The following is a 24,299-nucleotide window of genomic DNA, read 5'->3' on the forward strand; positions in this document are numbered from 1 at the left end:
AGAAAAAAATATGATACTTTTATTTAACAAGATGTGGGTCATGAAAGTAGTCTTATATGTAATTTGTTAGATGAGATATGTAATAAAGAAAAAGATAATCCTCGCAACTAGTTATTTTAGTGCGGGTAGTCCAAGCTCCAGAACCCTAAAGCCCTAAAGACCAGTTTTTTTTCTGATTGAGAACTCAAGCTCATCTGGCTGTGCCTGAAGTTTAGGCTGGCTCTGGCCTCGCCGACGGCCTCAGGTTTGCTGTCGGACGGGTATTCGATATGTAATTAGTCGAGGATGCTCCTTGGGTGGACTGTATGCTCGAGGGTACCAGACGGCTTCGGTTTTCAGCTTTCTGGCATCATCTCTGATCAAGACCTGCGGCGAGCTCATGCTAATCAAGACCATCAGCGTGATTATGAATCAAGTCTTAATGGCATAGTTCTGAATCGGGTCTCAAAGGTGTGAGTTTGTGGCGGTGTGAGGCGGGGTGGTTGGAGTCATAGCGATATGGGATCATGGCGGCGACGATCGTGGAGGCTCTGGTCTTGGCAACTCCTGTCAGGCGGACGAAGGCAATGGTTTGGTTCGTAAGACATGGCGTTTTTAGAGCTGTTGGGCCTGGACCAAGCCAGCTTGATGGGCTCTGAGTTGGAACCCTTCCCTTTGGGGCTCTTGGGCTTCGTATTGTAGGCTGGGGTTGTTGCTCTAGGTTTTTTCTATGTTTTAGCTTTTGTCTTTTACAATAATTCCTTTTAGGACGCTATTGCACCTTTTGGGTGCACTCTATGTACCTCTAGCGCCTCTGGAGAATTTTCGCTATCTACGTATTTCAATGTGTAATGAGTAGGTCTATTGTCTATGTACCACTGTGGGTACTATCACTATCTTCTTGTCTGTCTATAGATGACAGCGGAAGGGTATGTAACGGCTTATTCTGGCTTGAGTTAAATGATATTATCGCCCCATGGGCAAATTCAAAAAAAATAGAAATAGATATAAGAGAGGTTTCAACCCAAAATATAAAAAAAAAAAAATTCGGGCCTCATAATTGAACAGTACTATATAAATGAGAGAGGTGTAGACGTGTAGGCTTTCATAATTACCACTGGTCCATTTCGTGTGTGTCATTTGGCTATTTTTCTTCTTTCGAGGAATAACTAGTGTAAAAACCAAAAAGAAAAGAAATAGATAGTGGTAGTTATTTCTACTTTTGTGGCTAATATCAATTATACCCTTTTATGGTAAATTGTGCCTTTCTAGTAAATTTAATAAGAGAGTTTCTATTCATATTTCTAAAATTAATATTTGGAACTTAAAAAAAAAAAAAAAGTAATAGTGGACTTTGTCAACTCTTATCAAATTATCAATAGAACATAAAAGTGGAAAAAATAATCTCCAATATTCAGGAAAGATAATGAAATCCAAACTCATTTTACCATTTTTGTTCTTAATCTCGGTAACCTTCATACTCATCGCAGCCGAGTATGTCTTGCCTTAGTCTCGCAAAGTCCTCTAGTTCCCGTGGAACCCAAAAGGCAAAAACCTTGTTGAACATGATACAGATTACTTTGTGAGCAAAACCAGGTTCTGAGTTTCAGATTAAGAACCCAGCTCAATTTCCAATTATTTTTGTTGTGGCAGGAGATCTTGGTCAAATTGGATGGACAAAATCAACCCTAGCTAGATCACATCGACCGCTGCAAGTATGACATGAATCTCCTTCTTGGCGGGTTTCATATACTTTTGGCCCAGCTACCTATATATTTGAGTCACTTTGACATCACAGAAAAACAAAGAAAAGTAGTGGAAGAAAAGACAACCTTTTTGTTTTTGTTTTTCTTTGGCTTCGGTGGAAATTAGGAATAACAACCATCATAAAAACTTGTGTGCAGTTTTCAACCTAGAAAACTTATGCGGCTCAAGCCCATTGACGCCTTCGACTATTTTGTTAATTACATGTATTCTTTATTTATTAAATCTATACTATTATTAAGAGAAAAGATTTTTTTGGCCAAAATTTAAAATTTTGACAGAATTGACCCTAATAGATTAATACACTTTGAGATTTAATTAAATCACAAGAATAATTAAGACATTTACCAAATGTATTTTTATTAAAAAAATAATAATAATAATAACTTGCATGTATAGATAAATGCTAGTATTAATTTAATATCTTATATATATATATATATCTTTATTAATTAAGCCAATTCTGTAGAGAATGGTTAAATTTTTGAAGTACCTGTAATACCCATAGTTTATTAATATGAAGAATAACAACATTTTCATCATGAGAGGGTGAAATTGATATTAGCCAAAAAACTGAAAATAACTACCCACTATCCATTTATTTTCTTTTTTGTTTTTCAATCTTTATTTATTTTCATAAATTTTTAAAAATAAACGGCCAAATAGCACGCACAACGTGCGTGTCAAGAGGCTAGTATATATATATATATATATATATATCTTTATTAATTAAGCCAATTCTGTAGAGAATGGTTAAATTTTTGAAGTACCTATAATGCCCATAGTTTATTAATATGAAGAATAACAACATTTTCATCATGAGAGGGTGAAATTGATATTAGCCATAAAACTAAAAATAACTACCCACTATCCATTTATTTTCTTTTTTGTTTTTCAATTTTTATCTATTTTCATAAATTTTCAAAAATAAACGGCCAAATGGCACGCACAGAGTGCGTGTCAAGAGGCTAGTATATATATAATTAAGCCAATTCTTCATGAAATGGTTAAATTTTTGAACCACCATATATGCCCTCATATAATATAAATATTAATAAATAAATTATTTCTATATGAGGATAAGATAGTCAATGCATTAAATCATATTGAAAAATTTGCAATATCTCCCATGAAAAAATGAGAAACTTTCCTAAAATTGCTGTAACTTTTTTAATTTATATATATATATTAAAAAAAAAATCAATTGACATGTGCAGAACACATGTTAAGGGGCTAATAACTTATAATGTAAAGGTATTTAAGTATTTTAACATCCACTTTAGTTAAAAAAACCTCTACTCAATAATTGTATAGATATACTAAATACCATTTTCTGGGAACTCTCGCAAAGAAAAACTTTTTCTATACAATTTCTGAAAGAGAAAAGATCATTTTCAGAAAGATATTGTAAGGCGTTGTCTTCTTCGATACGTCAAAGCCAACCCGACCCGAATTGCGTTGACCATGGCTCCACTGTTCAAAGAAGCTTCGCTTTTGCCTAAGATTGCCAACGTCTTGGAGGTTCTGGAGCAATTGGAAGAATCGGAGGCCACTCTGAAACTGGCGGCGGCGGTTGGAGTTCCAGATCTGACCCCCGAGCTCCGGAATCTTCTTGACCTAACGGATGTTCTGAATCCGGATCCGAATCATGATCAGGATCCGGTTCCATTTCCGTTTCCGAATCTGAACCAGGTTGAACTAAACCAGATAAGTCGCACTTTTGAGGCCAGAGCTGATCGCCATCTCAAGAGTGCCAGACAGTTGCTGAAGCAAGATTATGTTCTCCTTCTGAAGATCCTTCTTGTTGCCGAGGGAGTGAGTACCATTAACCCCAAATTTCCGTCTTCTGAAATTGATGACAAGATCCTCGACCTATTTGGGAAGTGTTTAATGGTAGAAGATGACGAGGTGGACGCCGGCGGTAAGAAAGATTCAGCCAAGAATGCTCCTCCAAAGCAGAAGAAGAGAGCTAGGGTTGCAAGGAACATGAACGCGGAGGATCTGGAGGGTTCAGGTAGCGGTGTCGCCGACTGGCTCAGAGCGAGGGGAGAGGTTATTGGAAAGCACGCCACCGTCTGCATTGATCGCACCCTCGGCTTTGGAACCGACTTCATGTTTTGCCAAGGATTGAACAAGGTCACGGGGGGCAGAATCAGTGAGTGCTTGTTTCTAATTATAATATATGTTTAGTGCTCGCTTTGTTTTTAATTATAATCTATGTTTAGTCTGAGTTAGGTTGAAATTTCATAGAGGTCTACAAGTTGATTAATATTAGTTGCATAAGATATCCTGGAGAAATTTTATTGTTTCATTTGTTGATATTCTGAGAAGATTGTATAGTCCTGAGACTAATCTAATCACATAAGATATCCTGGAGAACTTTCATTAGATCATGAATGTTGAGGTTTGTTTATAATTTGGCTACTTGGTTCCTCCACAATCCACATTATGTACATTACTGTTGTGAGTGTTTATTCTATAAAAAGAACTAACCTGATTAGTTGTTGGAACTGTGTACTTTTGGGCCAACAGTTTTAGTTCCTTTCCACCTTAGCCTTCCATAATCTGAAATGTCATTGAGCTTCGTTCTTCCATTTACTGTCAAATGATAATCACCTAAGGTTCGATTAGACTAAAGATGCTTATGGTTTCTTTTTGGGGAGTAAATAAGATGTTTATTGTTTTTAATCCTCAGGATTGTAGGTGAATTACTGTATGTTTTACTTGAAATTGTGAGGTGGTTTTGAGCCCTTGAGGGCAGATGTTCCTTTCTGAAATATCTCAAATTCAACTCTATTTGAACCATAGATCTTAGAATAGTAATCTTCGTGTTTGGGTGGTATAGTGATTATTTCTATATTTGTAATATAGTTAGTATAATCATGTTTATTTGGTTGTTGTTCTTTAAAAGTCAATTGTTTAGTAGAGATCAGTTCGTTTCAGTTTTACCTAATCAAGCATTATTGTTATCTTAATCAGAAGCACTGTTGGAAGAGACTAGAGGCTTGCAGGATGCTTTGAAGGATTCTTGCAAAGTCAATGGTGTGGATGGTGATGGTATAATCCTGATCTGATCTGCTAGTTATAATTTCTAGAAAAGCTAATTTTTGGAAATATTTGTGAATTGTGCCAATCAAAATTTCATGTTTTTCTTCTGCAGGTGAAGCTCAATCATAGATATGATATGGACATCAGGTTTTGTGTTCTCTGTACTTTCTGACTCTGTAGGCTGGTAGCAGGAAAGTGTCGTATAGATATGAGGCATAGATATGGTAATACACTACTACGGGAATTGGTTGCATGGATGACAAAGCTTTGATATGTTTTTTGTGGCGCTGCATAGCAACATATAGGCAACACATGGACATCAGGTTTTGTGTTCTCTGTACTTTCTGATTGTGCAGACTGGTAGCAGGAAAGTGTGATATGGATATGAGGCATAGATATGGTAATACACTACTACCGTAATTGGTTGCATGGATGATGAAGTTTTGATATGTTTTTTGTGGCGCTGCATAGCAACATGTAGGCAATACATGTAGTGGTCTAAATGAACATTGTACTTATAGGTTGAAACTCATCAGACAAATTCTTTGGTGATGTGCTCTGTCTGCTAGTGATACTTCTGATATTTTGGTTCTTCATTTTCTGACACGTACACGTGCACACACTCACCCAAGCAGATATTTAGTTATAAAGTAGTTTTTCCTTACTTGTTCTAGAGGCCTAGGATTGAAAGTAACAACCTTACCTTCTTGGATTTTACCCTTGTAAGTTATATGCAAGTGAGATTTTAATTTGTACAGGGGGTGAGGGAGGGAGGTAGGATTATGGACTATGGATGTTGTATATATATGTGTATTGTATAGAGAAATTGTGGAAAAAGGACAAAGCCATCAATGAGGGAGGTAGTTGTCTGTTTCAAAAAATTATGTCGGGTTTTCTAAATTAAGATCTAGATGAAGTCTTACTTTAGAGGATGAGTATGGACAATGCACAATGTTCGTGCATGTAAATAACTTCTAATTTGTTCTTTTTTCCTTTCAGTATCTGAGCTGTTCCTCCTAGACTCTTGTAGCAAATTGTTTCTGCGTTGAAGTTGTTTAATGTGGTCCTAGTCGTTAGTTTTATGTCTAGTAAGTTCAGATGAAAAAAAATGTCTAGTAAGTTCTATAGAAGGGGGAGGGTGAGTAATGTAGGAGGAGGGAAGGCAATCTTATTTTGAAATTTTTTACATCAGTGATACTCCTTGTTGCCATGGTTTGGAGTAATTGATAAGTGAATCATGGGAGGGAGAGGAGGAGGAGGGGGAGGGCGTGTGTGTGTGTGGGGGGAGGGAAGGTAATCTTATTGCGGTTGTGAAGTAAGTGAGAATTGAATTTTATCAAGGTTTTTGGGAGAGTGATCTACATCAGTGATACTCCTTGTTGTCAAGGTTTGGAGTAATTGGTTAGTGGATTATGGAAGGGGGAGCGAAGATTGTCAACGGGCCTGATAGGGGTTGGGTTTGTCGATATCCATACTCTATAATCGTATGTTAATATGCCTGTTATCCTTCTGTGCATTCAGTAATTAGTATGCATTTTGTTTCTTTCTGTCATGAACATCTTCTCTCTTTCAATACTATGTGGTCATTGCCTGGTCTTGTTAACTTTTATGTATAATATCATACACAATGGACTGATGGAGACATAATCTAGCAATATCTATTCTTGTATAATTAAGCTACCAAGAATTGAAATGGAACGAAAAATTGAAACACTGCCACAAATTCGTTAACGTACGGAATGTACTTCAAACTTATAACTGATCACTGATCATGCGTCCGTAATGTGATGCTTAATTTTGGCGTGACCTCCTTTTATATATACACCCAAACTTATTGCGTTCATCATTACTCTCTAATCTCAACTAGGGTTTACATTCTGCTCAAAATGCCAAGTGGTAGTAATCCGAATATTAGCATACTAGCTATCTTTGTGATAGCGGTGTTGCTGGCTTGGCCACCTGCGACACCAACAGTTCACGGCCAAGTTGAGATATGTGCAAAAGGTTGCAACAATCTGTTATTGTCATGCATGAGCTGGTGTTCCGGCGGCAGTGAGAGCGCTACTGAGTTGCAGGAACTAAGAGAGCTCGAACAATGCGTTAAGCGCTGCAACAAGTCCTTCGATGGGTGCATGAAATGGTGCAACCAACAAACCAGACTATTCTCTGTGCCAAATCTATGATAAGTTCATTTATATATGTACCGTACGTAAATTGAATAAATAGACTTCTACGCTAATAGCTGTATGTTAATTCATCGAATGAAACCAGTTCTCCTCATATGATGAAGTATTTACAAAATGTGCAATTGATTTCCTCGAACTGAACAAGGTAGAGACTAATTTATTATCTTCATGGTAATATATTATGAACTTTCTCTTTGTACACGAACCAGAGATTTATACAGTAAAAGAGAATGAGGGAAGGGAAGGAAATAGATACAAGCTAAAGGGGAAAGATTAGTACTTTGTGAACATACTAAGAAGGTAGATTTCTATGGGATTCACGAGAAAATCTAGAATGACTCATTCCTTGTCATTTAGATAGATGGCGAAGTTGCTAGTTACTCTAATCAATTAATCAACTTTTTATATTTACAATTTTTATCTTTTACAATTGTCCAAACACAGAATTTTTTTTGTTCAAAACACAAACTTTTCTACTAAAATACTCCTGGATGCTACCACTACACATCATAAAAAGAATGAAATCCCTAATGACACTACATAGTGGAAAATTGGAGTCTGGATTTTAATGAAGCAATTCCGATATTTCTTTCCCCCAAAATTTTATTATTTCTTAGTTCAGAGAGTCAAAAGAATTAAGGTAATATATTTGAAGGCTAGAAATTAAGAAACCTCCTAATTAATTATGTGCGTGACCTTTTATTGTAAACAAAGTACACCCGTTGCCACAGAGCAACACCTCATACAGTAAACAGCTCTAACAAGGTTCTAAGGTACTATATTCATTTGGCTCTCTGCAAAACATGTCGAGAGGTGATTTTGATCCTTGTTCTCGTGACCGCTGCGGCGCTGCTGGTATCATGGCCTGCAGGCTGCAACACAGTTCCTGGGCTAAAGTACGGGACCCAAGGACCAATGCATCAAGAACGTACTGCAAGGCTATTCATGCGTCGTGCATCAACTACTGTCGCGGCCAGCCGAGTGAGTGTGCTGATATATGCAATTCTAATGAACATCACTGCATACAGCATTGCGTTTAGTTATCTCGCAAGTTGAATCCATGATCGATAATTGTTGCAGCGATCTTAGCTATATTGTCAGACTTGAATTTACTGGCCTTAATTTTATAATTAGGGTTTATGAACAATTCAACACAGGTACATACATGCACTATCTGGAATCCAACTAATTATACATGAGCCAAAAATGTGATGCAACCATAACCCCTTAAGTTGGATGGCTTTTGGTTAACAATATATGCATGACCTTTTGTTTAATCATGCATATAATTAGCAGGTTACCCCCTTGGACCTCGATTGTAGTGCTTGTTCCGTCAAACAAAACCATTCCCGGCCCCTTGATGATTATTAGTTTCTGGTGATCGACAATGAGGTGTAGTGTGCTTCTTATACTTCATTTTCTGGTAACGGCAGTAGTACTCTTCCTAGCTTTGCCAGCGGCACAAGTCCATTGTTAGCATTAAAGCCACCCTCAAGTGCAAGAGGTACAAGTTATAGAATAGGGGATTAAGTAAGGACGTCGAACCCACGAGGATTGGTAAATCCTTTCCTAGCTAGGGAAAACCTAAGGAAAAACTAGAAGAATATGCAAATGTACAATCACAAACAAAGGTTCACAAGTGAACCAAAGTTCATGGTGAGTATGTGGAAGATGGTGTGTAAAGATTTAATTTTTATTTTGAGATTGGTTTCTATTCAAATTGAAACAATGAAAGCAAGTAATATAAACTAAGCTAAACAAAACAAGTTGTTATCAAATGGATGGGAGTTAGGGCATCGGGTTTCACCTTTTGCCTCCCTTGCAAACATTAAAGTAATTGAATATGAATGATGCAAAGCTAATTGTCCAACTACCCTCTTAGCATCCGGATAGGACTACTAAGGCTTAAACCCCTTTCATTTTATTAACTCTAACCGGATAAGTCTAGAGCTAACTACCTAGAGACAAATTCAATTACCGGATAGGTCTCAATCCTTTGCCCCTAAATGCATAAAGCTTAGAGTTTAGGTAACCAAGCAAGCAAACCAATCATATCTCTAGGTGATTTTAGCTCACTACCCTCACATGCACACATGGTGTGCTTTCATGCTCCCTTTTTGCCTAAAGGTAATTAATCTTTAGGAAAAACTTCATGTCATGGCAAACACATAACTCAAATTGATTAGGTCTAAGTAATGCATTCAACTATTGACTTAGCATGTGAGAATGACAACATGAATTTGCATCAATTTATAAACAAAAGCATCAATCCAAGCAAGTTTGGTTAGGGCTTTCAACCCTAGCCCCAACTAGTTCACTACTCACACATAGCTAGATACACAAGCTTCAACATTCTATTAAACATAAAATACATAAAGAGATAGGGAGTAAAGGGTGACTATTGATGATGCCGGAAGAGGTGGTGGAGATGGGTCTCCAAGAACATGATGTGGTGGTAGTCACCTCCTTCTCCTTGCTCCAAACTCTTGATATTGGTAAGAATAGTGAAATTTGGAATCTCTAAGGTGAGTTGTGGTGTTGAGTGGTGGAGGAAATGGAGGATGTAGTGGTGGAAATGGAGGTTTTAGAGGTGGAGATGGTGGTTTTCGTGGTGGAAATGGTGGTGTCTTCTCTAGAGAGAAAATGGATCTTGGATAGGATGAAGATGATTGAATGGAGTCAAGAATTCTGAATAATTGGTCTTTGGCATCTTTTTGATCAGGTAGGTGTGCCATCTTTGGTCCCCAAGTGTGCAAGAGATGCTCTTACACCACTGTCCTCCAAATGGTCCCAAATTGGCAAGGTGATAAAAGGACAAGATGTAGGGAGATATTTGAATTCCAAGTGATGGGATATTCTCACCACCATGGTCCTCCTTTGCTGGAGAAAAGACCCTCCATGAGTGGCGGCTCTCCGGAAAAGTTTGCCGGAAAAGTCGATTTGCAATTTTCTTCCAATCTCCGTATCTTCTTCCCCTAGCTTCAAATCTCCACATTTCAAGGCTCAAATAGTCATTTTATTCTCAATGCAAGGTTTCCTACAAATAAAAGGAAATGGATTAAAAAGGGTAAAATAGCATGGAAGACAAATCAATTTTTATAATTATGGGGCACAATTGCATAAGTAATTTGTGACTCAACATCCATGGCCAAGCATCAGGAACCGATCGTGATAACTGTATCGAAGGGTGCGTCCCTGTCTTCAAAGCATGCTGGAGTCACTGTGCTGACAATGACATGGGGGCAATTACAGTTGTATGTGCTGATGGATGCTATGATGAATTAGCCAGATGCTCAAAGCATTGCCCTGGATTACCGACCAGTGTCGCACCACCACCATGATCAGTGCAGCTATAGTTAATTTATATACCTGCAGGGCCAGCATATCGTGCTGTTCCTATACAACTACGTATTGTTATCTATATATGCAGGAATAGAAGGAAAAAAAAGGTTGTCACTTGAAGCTAATTTGAACTTTGAAGTGCCCCCTTTTATATGAAATTATTTGCTATCTCATATCCATCAAATAGTACAGCAGCAGAAACATATTCATAACTCATGACATACAAATATTAATGTACATCCTTGAGGTTAACCCAAGTGGCAGTGATGAGGGAGGGAGGTGTTGGGATAGAATTATATGCTAAGTCGGGAGATCTCCTCCAACTTAACAAGAAAATAAATAAATTACATATTTGCACTGGTTAATTAGACTTGGACCTTAGTCGAGTCAATTAAACAACATAAAGTATAGATTTAATTTAGGGGTTTATTTTCCCTAATCCTTTTTGTTTACCCCTAAACATCCTGAACTAATTTGAAAGTTACAATATTATCAACCTCCACAGAAGGTAATTTACGCTATACATGATGGTGAAAGGTATTTAAAGATCATGAATTATACAATTAAGTTGCAATATATCTCTTTCGAATCCACAGAATTTAACTTCAAATTTTGGCCTTTAATAATATACACATGATCGAGTCGATCAAGTGTACATCTTCAGCGTTTAAGTTTTGTATATTAGTATATATACATAAGCAAAACTAATTATACTTGCGTACGTCCGGAATATGATACAACATTACAACCCATCCTTTATCGGAAATGCTCACTTTTGGCTAAACAATATATGCATGACCTTCTGTTTATAGGTTATATAATTAGCAGGTACCTTAACTAACCAAATTCTAGCTATATATAGAGCAAAAACCACGCTAGCTTTTATCAATTGATGGCAATGAGGTAAAATGTGACTCTTATACTATATCTTGTGGCAACGGCAGCTCTCTTGCTAGCTTGGCCTGCAGCACAAGTTCACGGTCAAGATGGAGGAGCCCTAGAAAATTGCCTCAATTACTGCACCGATGTCGCCATGTCTTGCCGGAATCGGTGTTCTAGCAGACAAACACCGGCCAGCACATGCATGTATTAATAGATGCAACAATGATGAAGCCGGGTGCACAGAATTTTGCTTCAATTCCCTTACCGTATCCCGTGTAGCGTATCATGATGAAGGCGACCATAGCTAATTTATGTATAGGGGGCAGCCGCGCAGACCATGGATTCTGCACCAAATAATTATGCACGTATATGAACTGTGTGAAATAAAAAAGAGAAAGCTTATTGGTCAAATCATTCAAATGATCTTATTTTATATGACAGATTATTGTGGGAATTTGAGTTTATCATAGATCAATCTCTCTTCTCTAGCTCAATAAGATTTTTATGTGTCTTGAACTAAACGTACCAATGCTTCAAATTAAAAGTGAGTAGCAAAAAACTTTGCATTAAGAGTAAATATATCAACGCCTCTTAAACAAAAAGTCCTAATGCCAGATATTTGCTATTTACTTAACCCATTGATAATACCCTACAGACCCTTAATTTCCAATATTGTAGAGTGCAACTACATTCTTCAATTTTGGTCTTCTCTTTTCCTTTTTTTTTTTGTCCTGTCAACTCTTCTCTCTCGTCTCTCTCAGTCGCTCTCAATCTCATCGGGGAGGTTACGCTCGTTGCGCAACCACATCCATCTCAATGGGACCCCATTAAAAGTCTCACCCACATGACCCAATTAATAATATTGTTCAAACACTAATACTTTTTGATATGTTTGGTAGGCGTCTGATGAAAGTTATTTGATAGTTCTTTGTCGATATAAAAGAGATGTTTGAGAGTTCTTTACCGAACGAAAACACAAACTGCATGTTAGGCGTTAGAGATTACAAACAGTGAAAAATGGAAAAAGAAGTTGTGTACGTATGTGATGGATGCTAAGAAAAGTGTTAGGCTAGACAATACATGCTTCCGGAATGTTATACAATCATCCTCCACTGGAGATGCTCATTTTTGACTAAACAATATATGCATGATCTTCTGTTTTAGCTATATAAGTAGCAGGTACCGCCAAGCTTATGCATAGTTCACCACATTCTGTAGAGCAAAAATCACTACCCCTTATCAACTGATCGCAATGAGGCCAATAGTGACTCTTGTACTTTTTTTTTTTCTGGCAATGGCAGCACTCTTGCTAGGTCAGCCCGCAGCACAAGTTCACGGCTAAGTTGACCTAGGAGCCTTACAAAAATGCACCCAGTACTGTTTTGATACCCTCAGGTCGTGCGAGGATCTGTGTTATAGCACTTCTGATAGAGAAGAATGTTATGATAACTGTTACAATGACTTCGGTGAATGCATGGAGGATTGCTTCGATCGCGTATAGCGCATCCATGATGAATGCAACACAGCAAGTTTATGTATATTTGCAGAATATGCATATATACTGCACTAAATAATTGATGTTCGTATACGTACTATGTGGAATAAGAGAAATAAGCTTGCACGTAGCTGTGCTTGAAACTAGCTCTGAATTAATTTTGAATGGAAAAATTGATCAAATCGATCAAATGAAGTGAGCCTTTATATGAAAGTTTTGTCGTTGAAATTTGAGTCTACCACAGATTGATATATGTCTTCTCCTTTTATATGAAACAAAAGTATCAATGGTTGTTTTTAAAGTTTCCCAGTGTCTTGAACTAAACGTATCAATGCTTTTCAAAAAACTTTGCATTAGGAGTATTAACGGCATGTAACGTTTAAGCATCCTAAGCTATAAAAAAATGCAATACCAAGCTCAATGGCATGTAAACTACGAACGCTGCTATCGATAATGAATTAATACAAGTTGCATCATATATCTCTTTCCCAAATCCAACGTTATTCTTAATCAAATTTAAGTGTCAATCTCCAAGCAAATCTTTTGTATTTCAATCCCATTGACAATTGGCCATGCAACTGATGCAAGTAGAGAGGAAGAAACTCAAAACCCCAAAAATAATACTTCTAATTAATTGGTGACCCTTCCACCCTGATGAAAGGTCTTTCAAATGAATGGGTTTTTAAAGTTCAAAATACATTCTGTTCCTCGGGCAGATCACCATATCCATTTGCATCAATTCCACATTAATTCTTATAACAATTAGAAAAGGACTTTATGAGCTTCTTTTGTTCCTTTATTTGTTGTGAAGAATGATATCGAATCATTAGAGTTCTACAAATAGAACATGCAAAGTTTAATCTACCAGGAGTAGAGAACATGATGAACAAATAAGATAAGAAAGTTCAAATATATTTATTTACTCACTATTTCTTGTTCTCTTATGATCTGTATGAACATCGTCTCGTTTACATTTTGGGTTCTCTATCATATGATATATTATCACATTCAGAATGTACGTCCATTATTCATGATCAACAGCTACAAAATATTTGTTTGCAATACCGCTTAGCATGAATTAATATCATATTATGATGCATTAAAAATTCAAATGAAAAAGAAAATTATCACTGCGACAATCATAATGTATGAATACACAAAATGATCGATACCCACCCAAATAAGCTTCGTCTTGCAACTCGAGAGGTTGGAACTGATTTCTTTTAGAATTGTAATGCTGGAATACAACTATTTGTAGCATTTTAATGGTTCAGTCAAGATGGAGAAAATACAACCTTTGTTTTTATCATAAAGGTGCCGTGCTAGGTAGAAAAATTTGGTTATGCAAATTATTCTTTAGAGACGAGTACTTAAGGCAAACTGTATATTCACATGAGATATGATTACAAGATATAAGTACGGGAGAGTCAAAAGACAATCCACATCCTAATATGAAAGTCAGGAAACAAAAGCGTGTTCACTACTAATTAGCTGCGCTGACTGCAACTTTCGTGAAATTAAATACTTATAACCAGAAAATGGAAGAAGTGGAAAAAGGTCTTCACTTCTCCTCACCCTAAACTAAAGGTGGCCTCGTTAAAACCTGGAAATTATTCTATGCACCGACGGTGTAAGTGACTCAACCCTTGTAAAATAATCTCAACCCTTGATATTTATTATCAACTTTATTTTTAATAAACAAAAAGTATATTTAATGCAATCTAACCATTCATTTATGTTGGTGCAAGTGCACGGCGGTGCTCTGAATAATCTCTCGTTAAAACCTTGTTCGTATAAAACCCAATGGGAAAAATTCCAAACTGAGGAAAGAGTACCACCTATTATAACATTATTTGGAACCTAAACCAACTCAGCAACAAGCCAACAATCATGATTAAAGACCGAGGTGGACTACGATAGGCCCAATTCTGCTGTCAAACCCAAATTAAAAGTTTGGACAGCTGCCCTGTGCCAACTGGTTGTAGCCAATAGCAGTTCCTACTCCCGCAAAATAGGGTGGTTTCTTCTTGTGAGTAACCGCCTCATAACTTCATGCAACCGTTCGCCCCTCCCGCTGGCGAAACTGGACCGCCACCAGTAGCGAAACACGAAGTTGATAGACGGCTGGTTGTCTTGGATTGTGAAATCCTTCTATGTTTATGTGTTCACCTCTGTCAACCATGATGGATAGAGTAGAGCAATATGGAACTCAATCGACTAACTGGACAATTTGGAACATCACACTGTTCAGAAACAGATCACTATCTCCCAGTGGGAGAGAACAATAACCATTTAAACGGGGTTGAACCCCATCCAAACGAAAATCACCTGCAAAAACCAGTCATCAGAGATCACAACTAAACAAAACGCAATGATAATTGAATGTAAGAGAGAAAAATATCAAATTTGTGAAGTAGTAATTCTCATTCAAAGACGTCGTCGGAGATAGTCATGATTAAGGCAGACTGGCAGGGTATGACGAAACAAGAAGGACTCGATGGCGATCTCATCATCAACGGTGCAATGACGGAACTCGAACATGAACCAATTAGTGAGGATATGAATTTCTTTGAGATTAGGAGCGCCGTGGGAGATGAGAGTGGAGGATTGGATGACAGCAGAGCCCAAAGAGGCGGCGGCGGCGGAAGCGCCTTGGAATTTCTTCTTCTTGGAGATACCACCGGCAGTCCACCCAAATGAAAAGCATACTCTAAACTCTAAAGGTTTATTTCCGTAGTCATTAACTATTTCTAGTTTTTTTTTTTTTTTTGAAAATTAACTATTTCTAGTTTTAGAGAAGAATGAATTTGAACTTAAAAACTTATCCGTAAGAGCAATACTATTGCATGATCTCGAATTTGTAAACTTGTAATCATGTTTTTAAAAAGTTCAAAAAAATAAAAGAAAAAGGAGAGAGAGGAGGAGACTGCATTGACCATCACGGTCCCATGCCCGTTAATATATAATGGGACGCCGTGACCACATGTGATCCATTTTCATAGATTGGTTTTTTAACTACAGATATCCTGGCCCAAACTATATAATATGCATGTTACTTAGTTATTAATTTGATGTAATCCCCAACTTGAATCATTTTAATAATGATCGCGCTACTTGGTCTTGGATCTGGTGCTTTCTGGTGCTTTCCGTCAATGTCTTGAGCTTAAGATATTCGATACAAAATTGGCGTCAAACCACTCATTGACGCCAGGAAAGATTGAATACTAAATAATGTTATGTAGGTTGGACTTGAGGCCGGCTCTCTTACCTTGAGGCATATGATAAGGTTTTTTTCTAAATCCAACATAAGATTAGGTTAAACAAGGTTTATGTTACATGTTCTACCCACTAATGCAGTTGATCTCGACTAGATGATCGATGAGGTTTTTCGGTTAGTTCTAATCAAATGGCCTGCTTTTGCTACAGTAAACAGCCGACAAACATGTTTTTATTTGTGCTTAAGCAATACTTATATAATGAACATGATGTTTATAGGATTAATAACAGGTGGTAGAGCTAAGGTTGGTTCATATTAAAAATTTGAAAAGGTGAATGTGTGTTTACTTTTAGTACCATCACATGCAATTAATGATATGATATATTTGTGGTTGTGAACCCAATCTCTTGCTTTGAAACGAGGGAGATCGAAGTTCCATGTGTACTCTTAGTTGTAATGTCAAACATAAATCTTACTCATAAAATTTGTAGGTTGAATTTAGGGGTTCAAATGGACCATATTGATTAAGAAACATAATAGTGAATGGTGACTACCTATGCTAATTAAGTTGAGAAACCTTTATATGTAGATTACATGCTTGTCCCCACCTTGGTCAATTAGGGTTCGGATTACCTTCAACTACTAACAAATTACCATCTTATACATTGTAAACTACCTTACCTTTCATTTGGTATGTCTCTCACTGCACTCGGGAGTTGTATATAATCACGCATGTAAGCTAATTATGAGTTCTATGTAAGACTAACTCCCTTCAACATGAGTTGTATGGAATCCATTAAATCAATCCCACGAGAGGCGTTTCCATATTGTCTTTGGGGCGTCAACTTAGACCCGTACTCACTCATTTTTCCTTGTTATATATAAGATATTGTCCCTATTCTCAAGTGCCCGGTAAAATGTATCCAAAAAAACTTTGTGCATTAGAATTAGCGCTTCATTTTCTTTACAACACATTTTTAATGATTTCATAGAAGAAAATTTCTAAGTCCATCACTAAATCAATGTTTACTAATTAATGTATTCACTTAAAAATTGGCCAACATTTTGCAAAGCTGCAGTATGATGTGTTATAAGGTCACTTCTGCTTGGATAGTCTCATTGACTCGATCATAATTTAATTTGAAGAGGTTGAGGGTGGAGCTTTCATTCTGGTCAAACAATGATATACCATACCTCTGGGAATGTAAAGGGGGATCTCACTCTTCCTCCTCCTCTATAATATTATCCTCACTCCCCCATCCTTACTTTGCTCCTCTTCCCCTGCCCATTTCAAGGGCAGTCTGTCCCCCCCCTTAAGACACCTACTTTGTTTTTTCTTTAAACATGAAGACCTAAGCAAACCAAATCTAGCAAATCCCGATCAATATGTCCTAATATTGCTCATTAGCCATTATTTTTGCATATTATCCTTCTTCTCCAATCTGCTAACCGAACAACGGTTTTCTATTATTCAAATCCTAAATACAGCAGTGCCAGTGTGACGCCCTAGTCTTTTACCTGAAGCAATCTCGACCATCACAGTTCATGTGACCTACATTTCTTTTTCTGTTAGTAATTTGATTTTAATATTTATTAACTCTCTCTACCTCCATCACTATAGGTAAGATGTTCGATGAAATGTCTCAAACACTTACAGTACTGCATAAACTAAGGGTAGTCTTGGTAACACCTTTCTCTTTTGTGTGTAATTTTTCCGTTGTTTTATTTATTTGTTTTTAATGTTCTTTACTTGTTCAAATGAAGGTAAGGTATTCGATGAAATGTCTTGAACTGTTACTTCACAAGCTGAGGAAGTTATAGTAAACCCTTATAGTGTTCAAGTTCATAAGCTTCTTTATCACATGCGCTTTAGTAGATAAAAGTTGGGTCTTTCTAAATGTACCAAGTAAATATCTAAGTATACCCAGCAAATTTTTTACACCCAGCAATTTTCCAATAATACCCATATGTTTAAGTAAACCCAGCAAAGATGAAGATTTACAAACCCAGCAATCAAATCACCAATACCATAAGCACAAAAACTCAACAACACATTAGAGTTGATATAATTACTCGGCTATCTCCAATTAGGTCTTTCAAAAACCTCAAAACCCCCAATTTTAACACAAAAAAACAAGTAAAAGTTGCAAATATTAGACAAAAGAGACAATGGAGGGAGGAACATTTTAGCGTTCTTGGGAAGGAAAACATGGAGCAAGAAACTTGGGATAAAAGGGTTCGCAGAGGGGGAAGAATGTAGTGAATGAGTTGTTGATGGTGAATGATTAGGGAGGCACGTTTGGGTTACCAGATTTGATGAAGGCCGCAACGGAGATTTTGGGAAATTGAGGATTGGGGTCAGCTTACAAAGATGTGATGGGTACTGGGTTGTCTGTGGTGGTGAAGAGGATGAGGGAGATGAACATAAGAGTTTGTTGGGTTTGTTAATCTTCATCCTGATGAAGTTTTGCTGGGTTTGAAATAAGGGTATTATCGGGAAATTTGCTAGTATAAATGTTTGCTGGGTATACTTAGATATTTGCTAGGTACATTTAGAAAGACCCTAAAAGTTTCTTCCGTTCATGTCATACCAATTAAGACCACCAGAGGTCCCCCATTAAGCACATAAATCTTTCCTGTTTCTAACCTAGAAAAATCTGAAGTCCAATATTGTCTTGAAATGCAATATAAGGGTATTATCGGGAAATTTGCTAGTATAAAAAGTTTGCTGGGTATACTTAGATATTTGTTAGGTACATTTAGAAAGACCCTAAAAGTTTCTTCTGTTCATGTCATACCAATTAAGACCACCAGAGGTCCCCCATTAAGCACATAAATCTTTCCTGTTTCTAACCTAGAAAAATCTGAAGTCCAATAAAGTACAGGTTTGGTGCTAGAGAGTCACATGTTGGCAGTTACCTTGTTCAGGCTAAATTGGTTAGTTTTGATAAAGTAATCTAAGATTCACATCCAAAACCAATTGGCAATGGATGGAGTGACCCAAACCCTTATAAACTCATAGGTAAGATCCCATTTTTCCCATGTGGGATGTATATATTCTCAACACACCCCCGCACGTGTGGCGAATTTTCAAGCCATACACGTGACCAACTTTTGGGTGACGTGGAGCCCGTGTGGCCGTTTGGCATGCACACGTGGATAACCCACTCTAATACCATGATAAAGTAATCTGGGGTTCACATCCAAAACTAATTGGCAATGGATGGAGTGGCTCAAACCCTTATAAACCTATAGCCTATAGGCAAGGTCCCATTTTTCCCACATGGGATGTATATATTCTCAACAAGTTTTGATAGGGCCATTCTTTCTGAAGTCGTGGGTGTCTCCACACCAGAAAGGAAATTCAATTCCATTTCTGGTCTAACTTACAGTAGCTAACTGTCTCCTGCATGTCAGCATCTTTTTCTTACAGAAACTCCTACTTCTTCATTGCCTTTCATAATTTATGACACTGAGCAGTTTTCTTGACTACAGGAAATCGATTTTGTACAGTGTTAAGTTGTTAACGATCTTGATCAAGTGTATTGGAAAAGAAAATGGCTTTTCTTGGAAGATGAGTGGAGTCCTCTGGAAAGATTGGAACTTTAGCTGTATGTAAGGCGTGCGTGCATTTGTTTTGGTGTGGTTGATAATTTACTCAATGATAGTAGTCTCTTTTTGTCCTCAGATCCTTCAATTACCAGGTAGCTGAGCTCAGATACAAGCCAACACTTTGCTTGACTTAATAGTCCTGAAATTTATAATACAACAGGGCTTTTACTGGTTTGGATCCCAATAAATTTTGTTCCTCACGGGTTGGTCCAATCATAATTTCATGATTACAGAGTAGGGTCCTCGAAATGACAGATGATTCACTACTCAGTAGCATGAGTAGATTAGCATGAGTAGATTGCATGACAAACATTGCCTCTATATATATATATATATACACACACATCAAAATCATTTTCATCATTTACCAAAAAAAAAAAAACAAACGAAAAAAAGACTCACCGTTTATCATCTTCATAGTTTCTTTTTGCTACACTCTCTCTTTCTTGCCTGGAGCGAAACCATTCATAATATAACTGATGTGAACTGCATATGATATGCTGTGTTAATCTCTTAAACAAAACTGTCAAAAGGGCCACTGTTATGTGATTGCAATGGAAAAGGGTGTCTGATATTGATTAGTCTTTTAAGATTGTGACATTTTCTGTCCATGCAAGTGGAGATATAGTGATTCATGTGAAATTAAGATTGTGACTCCTAGTCCTAGCGTGTTGTTGCAAGCCATAGGCTTTTGGAGCATAGATTCAATATATTTTAAGACTAAATAATTGCTACACACTTGCTGTGGCTTTGAAACTCTGTGACTTAACATCTCATAGTATTGGATTAGGAATAAGATTTTTGATTTGAGGGTTTGAACAATGAGGAAAAGAAATCATTAGCTTGCAAATGTTTCATTTTTTTAGAGCCACAAAAGTCTTTGTGGGTCTAGTACATGCCTGGTGTCGAAAACTTCCAATTAACCTTGGTGGTAGCTTCTGTCTGATTCAGTTTCAGTATCAGCCTAATAAACCCTATTGTTTTGGTTTTGGAGCATACATTTTGGTTGAGAATGTGACAACCAACGCTTAAATGTCTTAATGTGGCCGTGCGAGTTGTGCAATCTATTATGCTATGCTGTATTGCATATAAATCATGTGCAATACCACCAAAAGTGTCTGCTAAACTTAGCAGACCATGATTTGAAAAGATGTTTCCTGTTATAATCTCCATGTCTGCAGTAGCTGAAGCTGTAAAGCTAGTTTTCCATGATTGCTGTTTTGATAGAATTGTCCTATTCCGGCATTAACATTTGGATATATATCTTGCAGGGCCTCTTTGTTATTGGTTGTTCTCCTTTTGCTAAGAGAGTTGTTGTTTTTATTATTATTTCTCATTCTATCTGTCTAATTTAATGAGAGGTACTCAAAATAGCTAGGTTCTTGGCAGCAGTGGCAGGTATGGTTGAATGATTAATTGCAGACCAAGCTTATCTTAAGCAGCTATTAATTTGAACTTGCAATTCTGAAAGAATTATTTCATATAATATAGTCTGTAGGAAAAAGAGGTTATTGAAGGAAGTTTTGACCATCCATTTTGTAATATATTCACAGCTTACCAGACAGGGCCACGTGTGTAGGACCTCTATAGCCTCATCTTCCTTTACATTTCCTTTTTCTAATTTTAAGATTTTTGAATATGCATCATTTCCCAAAATCCCCTCCAGAATCTGTTATTTAATCATTTCCCTCCACCCCTCTTATCATAAGCTGTGCAGAAACACATTCAGAGAAGTCTTCTAGTATAAGACAATGTCTCATACATTATATAGCCCTTTCTATTCCTTTGTTCTTTAAGCATTTTCAGTCTTCTTGTTTTGATTTTCTGTTAAGTCAGCTTTACAGATTACAAAAGTTCAGTTCAAAAGGCAGAGATTCTGCCTTAATTTCTAAAAGTTTCAGGGTCTTATCTGATCAAATAAGATTGAAATTAGCAAATGACATGTCCTAGAGCCAGCTCTAAACCAAAGCTTGTATATTCATTTTGTTTCTTTTCCTAATTTTTCCAAAGATGATTCCCAGTTATGATCCACATGACAGTGAATATGGTCTGAAGCTTTTGGAGGACCTGACAACAAATGCATATGAAGTACAGCAAAAGGTGTTAGAAGAGATACTAGCAAAGAATGCTCAAACAGATTATCTTAAGAGCTTTCTCAATGGTCACTATGACAAGAAGCTTTTCAAGCAGAAAGTTCCTGTTGTAAATTATGAAGATGTCAAGCCATATATCGAGCGAATTGCCAATGGAGAGCCATCGGAGATCATTTCAGCTCAAACAATTACTGAGCTTCTCACAAGGTATGAAAAATATTATCAAGAGCTTATTTTCTCAGATTCTTTCCCTGAATGCTTGTCTAAAAGGTATAATCTTCCCTAATCGCAGCTCGGGAACTTCAGGAGGGCAGCCAAAGATGATGCCTTCAACTGCTGAAGACTTGGAGAGGAAGACATTCTTTTATAATCTCCTTGTGCCTGTGATGAACAAGTGAGAAACTAGCTTTAATTTTCTCCTTTTGTATTATAAGTTTCATTGATGGTTCTAAATTGATGTAGCAGCGGAAGCATAACATGATTACTTTTGTTACTCTAATTCAGGTATGTGGATGGCTTGGACCAAGGAAAAGGAATGTACCTCTTGTTTATCAAACCAGAAATTAGTACTCCTTCTGGTTTGGTCGCGAGGCCAGTCCTAACCAGTTACTACAAGAGCAGTAACTTCAGAAACCGGCCTTTTAACCGGTTTAACGTTTACACAAGCCCTGATGAGACCATCTTGTGCTCAGATAGTAAGCAGAGTATGTACTGTCAATTACTCTGTGGATTAGTACAGCGGGACCAGGTCCTGAGGGTTGGTGCTGTTTTTGCTTCTGCTTTTCTGAGGGCTATCAAATTCCTAGAGGACCACTGGAAGGAGTTGTGCTCAAACATAAGATCAGGTCAAGTCAGTGATTGGATTACTGAACCAAGTTGTAGAAATGCTGTGTCCTTAATCCTTGAGAAACCAAATCCAGATTTGGCTGATTTGGTTGAGCATGAGTTTGCTACCAAGTCATGGGAAGGCATTATTAAGAAGCTTTGGCCTATAACAAAGTACATTGAGGTTATAGTCACAGGGTCTATGGCCCAATATATTCCAACACTTGAGTTCTACTCTGGAGGGCTGCCTTTGATTTCAACAATGTATGCTTCTTCTGAATGCTATTTTGGGATCAATTTCAAACCGCTAAGCAAGCCACATGATGTGGCTTACACCCTCCTTCCTAATATGGCCTACTTTGAGTTCCTACCTGTGGAGAGAAACCATGAAGAGGTAGTCTTGTGCAACGGTGTTTCGGATCAAAATTGCGTGCTCAAGGAAGATGAAACTGAGAAACTAGAAACAGTTGACCTGGTGGATGTGAAGCTTGGTCACTACTATGAACTTGTTGTCACAACTTTTACAGGTATTTTACTTTCCATCTTCAGATCTGACCCACATGGTTCAAGTATTTTCTTTTTTATTTCTTAAGCATGCATGTGCAGAAGTAAAACTTACCTTGTCAGTAATGTGATGCTACAATTCAACAGTAAAACCCCACTCACAGAATGACCGATGCCAATTTTCCTAACCATAGTTGCATTATTAAACTGATTATTCTCTGATGAAAAAGCCCCAGATGTCAGATAGTTTTGTTTATTAGCTTTTCTTCATTCTCTACAGGGCTATACAGGTACAGAGTGGGCGACATTCTAATGGTGACTGGTTTCTACAACAATGCTCCTCAGTTTCGTTTTGTGCACAGGAGAAATGTCGTGTTAAGCATCGATACTGACAAAACCAACGAAGAAGACCTTTTGAATGCAGTGACACAAGCAAAGCTACTCCTGGAACCCCTCGGCTTCCTCCTGATCGAGTACACCAGCTACGCTGACACTTCTTCGATCCCCGGTCATTATGTACTGTTTTGGGAGCTCAAAGTGAAAGGAAACAATGACTTAGAAGAGCTAATAGACCCTAGTATAATGGAGCAATGCTGCTCCACAATGGAAGAGTCACTTGATTCTGTGTATAGGAGATGCAGGAGAAAGGACCACTCTATTGGGCCATTAGAGATTAGAATTGTGAAGCATGGAACTTTTGATGCACTCATGGATTTTGCTGTGTCTGAGGGATCTTCAGTGAACCAGTACAAGACACCAAGGTGCATTAACTCTGAGGAAGCCATTAAGATATTGGATTCAAGGGTGGTGGGAAGATTTTTCAGTAAAACAACTCCTTTCTGGGAGCCATTTAGAATGGAGACTAAATAAAAATCCATGGTGAAGATTTGCATGGCCTTACTTTCCAGACACAGGCAATGTGGGCCATTAGGGATTCATTTCTTCCTGGGTTATGTACCAAGAACCATATTTTCATGATTTGAATTGTTAAAGTTCTTGTCTTATATATTCTGTGCTTTCCCTCTCATTGTGTATGTTGGATTCGGATGATTAAAATTTAGACTACTGTTCAGAAGGTTTGTGTGTCTTTGGTCTTGAAATCACATTTCTGCCCCTTGTTTACCGAAGAATAGGATCATTATTCATAACTATGAAAGATTAAATGGGATCAATGCAAGTTAGTCCTAATCAAGTAGTTCCACTGCTACAAGGAATTGATATATCACATGCTCATTAAGTAGTATCCCTATACACTAGTTATAGTTTTCAACCACTATCATTTTCAGTACTAATTCAGGTGTTCTCTTCTATGACAAATATCTTAACACCTCCGTAACCCTAACCACAAACTG

The 24,299-nt window shown here is 37.4% G+C and overlaps 3 protein-coding genes across 4 annotated transcripts; all 3 read left to right on the forward strand.

The window, feature by feature from the left end:
• Window positions 1-3,117: 3,117 nt before the first annotated feature.
• Window positions 3,118-5,574, forward strand: LOC112196208. Its single transcript, XM_024336523.2, has 3 exons — window positions 3,118-3,898; window positions 4,723-4,800; window positions 4,904-5,574. Exons 1-3 carry the CDS (start codon window positions 3,208-3,210, stop codon window positions 4,918-4,920), a joined length of 786 nt encoding a protein of 261 aa, XP_024192291.1. The 5' UTR covers window positions 3,118-3,207; the 3' UTR covers window positions 4,921-5,574.
• Window positions 5,575-7,765: 2,191 nt separating this feature from the next.
• LOC121052892 lies at window positions 7,766-10,498 on the forward strand. Of its 2 annotated transcripts, none has more exons than XM_040518856.1 (3): window positions 7,766-7,958; window positions 8,411-8,442; window positions 10,118-10,498. In XM_040518856.1, exons 1-3 carry the CDS (start codon window positions 7,781-7,783, stop codon window positions 10,316-10,318), a joined length of 411 nt encoding a protein of 136 aa, XP_040374790.1. In that variant the 5' UTR covers window positions 7,766-7,780; the 3' UTR covers window positions 10,319-10,498. The 2 variants fall into 2 exon arrangements, with proteins under 2 accessions (XP_040374790.1, XP_040374791.1); XM_040518857.1 differs by having other exon boundaries at window positions 8,414-8,442.
• Window positions 10,499-20,697: 10,199 nt separating this feature from the next.
• LOC112196138 (indole-3-acetic acid-amido synthetase GH3.17) lies at window positions 20,698-24,022 on the forward strand. The gene is made up of 4 exons (XM_024336442.2): window positions 20,698-21,825; window positions 21,911-22,012; window positions 22,123-22,970; window positions 23,228-24,022. The coding sequence occupies exons 1-4, from the start codon at window positions 21,536-21,538 to the stop codon at window positions 23,815-23,817; spliced, it is 1,830 nt and encodes a 609-aa protein (XP_024192210.1). The 5' UTR covers window positions 20,698-21,535; the 3' UTR covers window positions 23,818-24,022.
• The last annotated feature ends 277 nt before the right edge of the window (window positions 24,023-24,299 follow it).

Source organism: Rosa chinensis, chromosome 4 (assembly GCF_002994745.2).
Source record: "Rosa chinensis cultivar Old Blush chromosome 4, RchiOBHm-V2, whole genome shotgun sequence".
Taxonomy (NCBI): domain Eukaryota; kingdom Viridiplantae; phylum Streptophyta; class Magnoliopsida; order Rosales; family Rosaceae; genus Rosa; species Rosa chinensis.

What these genes read in the sequence shown, in the direction of transcription:
- LOC112196138 (XM_024336442.2), top strand. Translation starts at nt 21,536, where the DNA reads ATGATTCCCAGTTATGATCCACATGACAGTGAATATGGTCTGAAGCTT. An exon ending in CTTGTGCCTGTGATGAACAA is followed by an intron (nt 22,013 to 22,122) that starts GTGAGAAACTAG and finishes ACTCTAATTCAG; the next exon opens with GTATGTGGATGGCTTGGACC. An exon ending in TGTTGTCACAACTTTTACAG is followed by an intron (nt 22,971 to 23,227) that starts GTATTTTACTTT and finishes CATTCTCTACAG; the next exon opens with GGCTATACAGGTACAGAGTG.
- LOC121052892 (XM_040518856.1), top strand. Translation starts at nt 7,781, where the DNA reads ATGTCGAGAGGTGATTTTGATCCTTGTTCTCGTGACCGCTGCGGCGCT. An exon ending in CTACTGTCGCGGCCAGCCGA is followed by an intron (nt 7,959 to 8,410) that starts GTGAGTGTGCTG and finishes TGGTAACGGCAG; the next exon opens with TAGTACTCTTCCTAGCTTTG. An exon ending in TAGCTTTGCCAGCGGCACAA is followed by an intron (nt 8,443 to 10,117) that starts GTCCATTGTTAG and finishes TTGTGACTCAAC; the next exon opens with ATCCATGGCCAAGCATCAGG.
- LOC112196208 (XM_024336523.2), top strand. Translation starts at nt 3,208, where the DNA reads ATGGCTCCACTGTTCAAAGAAGCTTCGCTTTTGCCTAAGATTGCCAAC. An exon ending in GGTCACGGGGGGCAGAATCA is followed by an intron (nt 3,899 to 4,722) that starts GTGAGTGCTTGT and finishes TATCTTAATCAG; the next exon opens with AAGCACTGTTGGAAGAGACT.